This window comes from Sinocyclocheilus grahami, unplaced genomic scaffold, assembly GCF_001515645.1.
Source record: "Sinocyclocheilus grahami isolate Dianchi unplaced genomic scaffold, SAMN03320097.WGS_v1.1 scaffold215.1, whole genome shotgun sequence".
Taxonomy (NCBI): domain Eukaryota; kingdom Metazoa; phylum Chordata; class Actinopteri; order Cypriniformes; family Cyprinidae; genus Sinocyclocheilus; species Sinocyclocheilus grahami.
Genome location: NW_015505394.1, coordinates 1,992,515 through 2,001,061, shown reverse-complemented (window position 1 = coordinate 2,001,061; position 8,547 = coordinate 1,992,515). Strand labels below are relative to the sequence as shown.

The 8,547-nt window shown below is 40.0% G+C and overlaps 2 protein-coding genes across 2 annotated transcripts in view; both read left to right on the top strand.

The window, feature by feature from the left end:
- Window positions 1–3,108: 3,108 nt before the first annotated feature.
- LOC107596163 (androgen receptor-like) lies at window positions 3,109–5,108 on the top strand. The gene has a single exon (XM_016286834.1). The coding sequence runs from the start codon at window positions 3,651–3,653 to the stop codon at window positions 5,106–5,108; it is 1,458 nt and encodes a 485-aa protein (XP_016142320.1). The 5' UTR covers window positions 3,109–3,650.
- Window positions 5,109–5,433: 325 nt separating this feature from the next.
- Window positions 5,434–8,547, top strand: part of LOC107596200 (androgen receptor-like) — a 102,093-nt gene continuing 98,979 nt past the window's right edge. The window contains exon 1 of the mRNA XM_016286880.1: window positions 5,434–5,491. Within this exon, the coding sequence (XP_016142366.1) occupies window positions 5,451–5,491 (41 nt within the window). The 5' untranslated portion in view covers window positions 5,434–5,450. The remainder of the gene's footprint in view (window positions 5,492–8,547) is intronic.

Genomic DNA, 8,547 nt, shown 5'->3' with positions numbered 1-8,547 from the left:
GTAAAATGCACTTGAGTATTGCAGAGTAAATGTCAAGTGATTAAATAGAAATTACTCAACAAACTTACCAAGCTGATTTTACTTATTCTCTTTTAATTTTATATATTTAATTTTACAAACTTAGTTAAGTAGATTTGACTTAATTATATACTTAAATTTACTTTAAAAATATGTGTGCAAAAACCTGCAAAATAAAAATTAAGTAAATTTTACTCTTTTTTTTTTTCAGTGTACCAGTAAAATTGTTTTAGCAGCCACACCTTCATTTTCTATTATTTAATTCTGCCCATGTGTTTATAGCTGATCAAATACCACATATGGCTTGAATACTTCACATCTTTGCCCTTATGCTGCTTTAGGACAATCAGAGAGACATACAAACTCATTTAAATCATTTTGGCAAAACTCTTAATGTTTAGAGCAGAAACTCGATTTAAAGTATTGGATATTTTCTGAATGTCCTGAAAAGATGACTTATGTTGAATTATGTATGCTAAGTGTTTTTATGTACAGAAATGTCGGGGTGTGATATAGAAAGAGAGAGTTTGTCTCTCTTAGGTACATTTTGGACTGGTCCTTGGGGATGAAGAGACACCAGCAACCTCAAAAACGGCTTTATATAGACACTTACTTAAATACATATGCACATTCACTTAAGTGGTTCTTTACTGTCTGTCCGCTAGAGTTTGTAATGCAAACGTTAATCTGACATATCAATCAAAAAGCCTTTTTTTTCACTTGTATCACTGAGCACAAAACAGACACAGACTTTAATTTGCACATGTGTGGATTAATTCATGTAGGGTATACAGTCTTGATTCTGGTGAAAAACTAAGGTTCAAATAAATCTATCCATAAATATTCAAAGAAAATATTAAAGGAGTGTTCCAGGAACAGTCAAGCTCAATCAACAGTGTTTGTGGAATAATGTTGATTAACACAAAGCATCATTTAGACCTGTCCCTTGTAAAAAAATAGATGTTATAGTGAGGCACCACATACAATGGAAATGAATGGGGCCAGTTTTCTTAAAAGCAGAAATGTGAAGCTTAGAGTTTTATGAAGTGCTTAATTCTGTTAAAACTTGTTTATTTGAGCTGTAACGCTGTTCTTGTTATTTTTACGATCATTTTAGAGTTTTTAGGCATTATGTTGTCATGGAATCAAAGTTGTAAAACTGGACACAATTTTACTTAGCATTTTTTTTGTTTATTAAAAAAATCATGCATATTCTTAATTTCTGCATGTTTGAAACAGTAACTATTAACATTTACGGATTTGCTCTTTCACTTCCATTGTAAGTGCCTCACCATAACCCAGAGTTTTTTTTTTTTTTTTTAATACATTTTTGTGATAATCAACATCATGCCACATGTCAATTGAGTTTAACCTGTACTGAACCTGGAATATTCTTTTAACATAATATTAGCAGGTCTCCATAACCTTCAAAGCTATTTCAAATAAATATAAGAATTTTTTTTAAAAATCAGAGTAAATGGGCTGTACTTTGCCGTAATGTTCTGAGTATAGTTACTAAGCAACAGGTGCTGTGCACACACACACACACACATTCAAGCGGATGTGATAGAGCAAAAGAAATAGAAAAAAATGAAAAAGCCAGGGATGGGTAGAATCCAAGAATCCCAGTTCCTATAAACAAACAAAATGCGATGATGAGATATAACTAAAACTAGCTCAGCCTCCACTGATAAACAACACAACTGAGCACTTTCCCTTCATTTTAGCAATCTCCGGCCAAACCAAAACAAAACTGAACAGCCCTCTCAACTTCCGCCCCTCACTCAGCTCCTCCCAGTGCTGCTCACCAGTTAATTCTGAATAAAGACAATCATTCTGAATAACCTCAAACTCTTCCCTGCAGCATTCCTCGTCCAATTCAGACACCGTTTACGACAATACAGCACTGCAAATGCAATATTTTACTGCACTGCTTAAATATGTGGAAGGCTTGCGGGTTATGTAAAGTGCTTCTCTAAACTCTCGCTTCTTAATAGGGCAAAGTTCATGCCAGGAAATCATTCTTCTTGTAACATATATTAAATAAATGAGACTTTGTATGTTACAGTGTTATTCATTTTGATACAACTGACGACCGGGATTAATAATGAATATTCTCTGAGGACCACTAATATCTTCTGAGCTTTGCTGCAAAGAAAATAATAAAGATCACAGTTAGTTACAGTGAATAAATGGATATTAGGAACTATCCTTTGCACACTAAAAATAACACTACTACTTGTAGTAGTACTCACAGTAATGGCCTTTTGATCAAACTGGTCCTCATGACTGGATGTGAATGAGAAGACACCTCAGGACCTGACTGTTCAGTAAGATGTAATTATTGTCTTGATGTTTTTGTATCTACAAGCTTTAATTAATTATGTAGAGTGTTTAATTAATTACGTAGAGTGGTGCCTTGCCTTTATCAAAGCAACAACAGTCCAAAAAAAGAAAGAGTGTGATTTCATTGATTTATTTATGCAGAGCTTATCCAACACATTCTGACTCTTTCTCATTTCCTTTTACTGTTGTACTGTCATATATTCCATACTTTAAATTCTCATCTCAATGCAAACATTCACATTCTCCCTGATGAGGGGGCATTTGAAATGTTTACAAACCTGACCTTACATTAATTTGATCTTAAATTCTATAATTTAATAAAATAGTCCATTAAATTACACATATAAAAAAACATGTAATTTCATATTTAATTTAATTGATATTAAATGCCCAGACAGGAACATTTATTCTAAATGGCCTTTTTTTTTTCTTTTAAAATAGCCATTTATTTTGCTCTTCAAATGGCTAATTTTGTGTATTTAACAGTCCCATTGTAGATTTAATGTGTGCTCAATAATAAATGTTAGGCCCAGAGCTCGTAAAGTGCGTGCCATGCATACTCTCACTGGGGCTCATTGATTTTATTGTATTTTTCACCTTTTTTTTATTCCTATGATATACACCAGTGTTATGTTTTACAAAGTGAAAGTGAGTTGTGATCTCCTGCTGGTATTTGCAGCGTGTTCTTATTTACCCGTTTTACTGGCGCCGTTCCTGTTGGCTGTATTATTTAGTCCTGACAGTTAACGCGCTCAAGGACTTTCCTGAGCGAACTCTCCGTAAAAGAACTGCTGACCCCGGCAAAACACCGCGACACAGCAAGCTCTCCCTGCATTACCTCGACTGAGCCCAGGAAAGTACCTGACACGAGAGAAAAGGGCTGTAATTGTACTTAAAATAGGAAAGTGTGAGTTGTTAAGAAGTGCCCAGGGTACTGTAGCAACCGCCGCCATGGCTCGGACTGATCATTGAAAACAGACAGCGCAAATCTTATCGCGTTCTCAAGGTAGACGGAAAACAGCTCGAGCGGCGGAGAGAAATTCCCATCCCGTTCGGGTTCACTTTCATCCGCTCATTTTCGGAAAACTTCTTCTTGACGTTTAAGAGCAGCCTATGCGTCTCCGGCTGAGCTCTCGTTTGATTATTATTTGCTTACACGGTCTCACGCTGCGCAGCTCTTTCGTGTCTGTCTGACTCGAACTTTTTCAAGGATTTCGTCGATGAACTTGTTGCGGTGAGTCCCCTTTAAACCTTCACGGCCAAGTGTTGTACTCTGTTTCTAGACTATGGAGGTTCCGGTCGGGCTGAGGGAGGCTTGCGAGTCCCCAGACGCCGGTTTTCACGGACCTTACCAAAGCGTTTTTCAAAACGTGCGCGTCGCGAGAGCGAGCAACCCCGAGAGTTTGGACTTTTCTAGCTCCAAGAAGTGCGGCTGCCTGCAGGAGACCGCGTCGAGGGAAATGCGTTTAAGCAAGCTGTCCCCCGGCAGAGGAGTAATATGCTGCCCCGAGAAAGAGTGCGAGAGTGCGAGTTTAGTGATGCAGGCGGCGGCGAGCCGTATTCATTTTCTCAAGAGTTCCACAGGAAGCAGAAGCGACTCGTCTCTGTCATCTAGCGGCTCGGGCCGCGCAGACGCCACCGAAAGCAGCGGCAGTCGCGCAGGTTTCCTTCGGGGCGCTGAGAGCGGACAGAAGCGCTGCGGTGCGGTTGAAGTTCACACGCGCGAGTTGGGCTCGAGCCATGACGCAAGTGTGGCGAGTAGAAGTCGCGCGTGCACCACCAGCAGCAGCAGCGGCGACAGCAGCAGCAGCATCTCGGAGACAGCGCGAGAGCTGTGCAAAGCCGTGTCCGTGTCTTTGGGCTTAGCTATGGAGTCCAGCGAACTGGGCGAGGTGGGACCGCACCATGCGCCGCCGCCCCTGACCACTGAAAGTAGTAGTGAGGAAATCTATTTGATTGGAATGCCTTTGCTCAACTGCTCAGTGAGCGAAAGGGAGGCAGGTAGGAAAGACAGAGACTACGCTCTCGCGGCGGGACGAGACAGAGGCACAGAGCTGCGAGGCAGGGACAAATTGCTCGGGATGTTTAAAAGTGGCGACCTGGAGCAGCTAGCAGGTGAGGGGACGACCTTGCAGTGCAGCAGCACGTCTCGATCACACTTAACCGCGGATGTACAGGAGGTGCATGAGTTCGGCAGCCTGTCCGGTGACTTTGGCAACCTGAGTTCAGAACGTACGACAGCAGCGGATATAGACGCAACGCGAGCGGCTTCCTGCCTGTTTGAACAACTGTTGCCCGCGAGCATGACCCATTTCGTGCACCCGGAGCTAGAAAACGGACCGAGCCAGAGCCAGAGCTTCGCGAAGCCCGCGGAGATGTCCGGCGAGTTCGCGGGCCCCGTGGATGATTACGTGAATCTCTATAATGTCAAAATCAAGGCAGAGATGATGCCCCGTGAACTGAATGACACCTGGGCGTACCCGCATAGGTACGCTGAGGACAGGAACGGCCAGTACGGACTTCCCAATCAGAGGACCGCTTACGCATCTGGCCACGAAACGCCTTTTATCTGTAACCCCTATGAGTACGGCCGAAGCGAGGCTCTGGTTCCGAGGGAGCGACCTCCGCCTGCACAGTGGTACCCCAACGGGATGTTGACCCGTCCCCCTTACCCTAACGTGCCCTGCGTGAAAAACGAGATGGGCAAATGGCTGGATGTAACTTCATTTGAGGATGGCAGGTAAGAGGGGGCACAGTGTGTGTCTGTGTGAGTGTGTGTGTGTGTGTGTGTGTGTGTTTAACACAAATCATGTTCTGTGCTACAACTAATTCATTACGTTGAAGAAGATAATTAAAAACACTGCGCGCGTTAAAATATAAACAGGCGCGTCTTTGTACCCCGAAAAGCGACTACTGAGGACAGTGAAAAAGTTAGGAGTTTGCCTGACTTGCAGAATTTTTTAATTATTATTTATAGCCTATATTTATTTTATTATGATCAATTAATGCCTAAACGAAATTAGCAAGAAACAATGCACAGGATCATATCATACTCATTTGGAGACGTGCCCTGCGTGAAAAACGAGATGGGCAAATGGCTGGATGTAACTTCATTTGAGGATGGCAGGTAAGAGGGGGCACAGTGTGTGTCTGTGTGAGTGTGTGTGTGTGTGTGTGTGTGTGTTTAACACAAATCATGTTCTGTGCTACAACTAATTCATTACGGTGAAGAAGATACTTAAAAACAGTGCGCGCGTTAAAATATAAACAGGCGCGTCTTTGTACCCCGAAAAGCGACTACTGAGGACAGTGAAAAAGTTAGGAGTTTGCCTGACTTGCAGAATTTTTTAATTATTATTTATAGCCTATATTTATTTTATTATGATCAATTAATGCCTAAACGAAATTAGCAAGAAACAATGCACAGGATCATATGCACTCATTTGGAATGCATAATTACGTTTTTTAAGAGATGTACAGCCTGCACAGACCCAGGGACCTCCCATCCAGATTCTCAGCTACCCCAGGGGCCCCCAGAATAAAAATTATTTTTACTTTTTACTTTTATGATAAATTTCATTAAAATATTGATATAATATTAAATTAGGGTATATAATGCTCATTAGATTATTAGTTCTAATAAGTTCATTCAAATAGTTGTGAAATATTTTAAAGAAAAGGCTTTGTTTTATACATCTTCTCCACGTACCCCCTGTAGCCTAGCTCTTTCACATGGACCCCTGGTTTCATGCTCAGTTTCAGTTCTGTATTGGACTGTTCTTTATAGGTTTTCTATTAATGGATCAGGATCAGTTCTGCTTCATGACCATTTTATAGGAATTACATTTGTAATTCCTGAAGGAAGCGTTAATTTGCTTGAAGTTCCTCTCTTTATGTCTGCAGCCAAGTAAAGCAGTACACAGAGACAGCTGTAGACATTAACTTAGAGACCCATAGTCTTTAACACACAGGCCAGCCTCCTCCCTCAAGGTTGCTGGGTTCCAGGGATACTGCCATCAAGGCAACCCCACACGGTCGTGTCCAAACGCAAAGACACCATGCCAAGAGCCTCAAAGCTGTTATCCTTGAACTTCTGCATATTCATGTTCTGAGTCAGTCTCTCATTTAATAACTCACAGGCACAGACATGGAAAGGGCACATTTTGATTCATACACCGACATGCAGGTCCTACGGTCATGCTATGCATTTCAGTTGACAGGCGTTTTTAAATTGCATTGCATAAACTGACAGTTTAAGCATTTATGTCTTTATATGTTTAGTGTTTTGATATCTCACTTTGTCAACATTTGTGGTTTTACAATGCTCTTTAAGTATAAATAAATGTAATTTGACTTTACTGAACAGTGCTGGCTGTTAAAAAAAAAGGTGGTTTCAATTAGACCTGTACAAATTGGAACAAAAGCAGAACATTGATAAGAAAATATGCAGAGGCTGAAATTAAACTTTTCCTTAAACTAAGACTACGGAGAAAAACAGTTGCATGTCTCTGCACTTGTCTAAAGAACTTGAGTGAGTATTTGGTGCTTCAATCTGAACCATAGTTAAGCAAGCATTTTGTCCCGAGGCTGTTTTTTAGTCTACATGGAGTGTGTTTTTTCCCCTGAAAGGAATTTGAGCTTTGTTGTGTGTTTAACCTTTGAAGCTTTGGGGTTTGAGTTGGAGGCAAAACCACTTGATCTTTGTGAAAAAAACGCTTCGTGCAGACGCCAGCCAGAACATGAAACTGACACACAGAGACCCAAATAATGAGACAAAGTGTGAGAGACTTCACACTGGTCTTGACCTAATATCGCACATAATAAATCTTCTTAACATAAATCTAACAACATGAAGCCACATTTAGGCAGAAAAAGTGGTTCGTGAACAGCACAACAAAGTTCTAGGGTACACCGTGAATCTTTGAGTAAGAATTAGGCTACATGTACAGTTTACAATATTAATGGTTTGTGATGGTTGTCTACTTGACCACTAGCTTGTTCTTTTCAAAACATTTTACATTTTTAACAAGCAGTGAGTTTGATGATTGGATGGTGCAAAAATAGACAAACTATTTTATATTTTTGAGGGGGAGAGGGGTCAAGAGAGTTTTTGTGTACATGTGTCTCTGTTATGTAATAATCTGAAGTACACCCTGGTCAAATTCAGTTCTGCTCAAACAACATTCCAAACAAGGCAAAGGTTCCTTACAAAGCGTTCTAGGTAGAACCAACATGGGCTTGTACCGAGAACCCTAAAAGAGTTTGTTGTAGCCACATTGCACTGGAGTGCTGAGAACCCTCTGTCAAAGTGTTTTATTTGCATTTACAATGACTATTTTAGGTGTAGTTATAGCAATCATATTTAAAGTGTGCCTTATGTGCTGAACTGTACACCGGCAGTGCTTAGAACAAATGGTTGCTTAAAGGGATAGTTTATTCAACAATGAAAATTCCATCATTTATACATTTTCTTGTCATTTCAAACATCTGTGACTTCCTTTTCTGTGGAACATGAAAGATATTTTCTTTGTTTGTGCATACAGTGAAGTCAGTATGATGATCTCGGGTAGGCTACTGATTATATGCTTCATTCAATGTTAAATGTGTCTAATGTGAGTTTGAATATCATACTGCATGACATTTATAGACATAGGCCTACTGAAAGCAATAACAACTTTTACTTCAGATCTTGAAAATAAATTAATGCAAAAATATAGGCTATACGTTAAAACTGCAGGCTCAATGCGAACCAACAAGTGCTTTCCATGACAAAGATTGTATTAGGGCTGTAGCTATCGATAACAGCGCTGTGGCTGTGTTTGGAATTTTTTTGTTGGCAAAATAAAGCAAAAACAGGCAATATAGTGTCTAAAACGTAAGTCTCTTAATATTACCTTCTTGTTTATTGAACTGTTAGATAAAATCACATTTGTAATCATGCTGATTTTAGAGGTGAAAACTGGCACTCTTCGAGTGATATTGACTAACTTTCTTTCTGTGGTATTTTTATGCACAATGGCGTTTAGTCTTTCACAAAACATAGCTAACGTAGGGACATTATAACTAGCCACCATATTGATTTACAGTCTTAAATATGTCCATCGCTTTATTTTTTTAAAGGGGTCATATGATTTTGCTAAAAAGAACATTCTTTTGTGTATTTGGTGTAATGAAATGTTTATG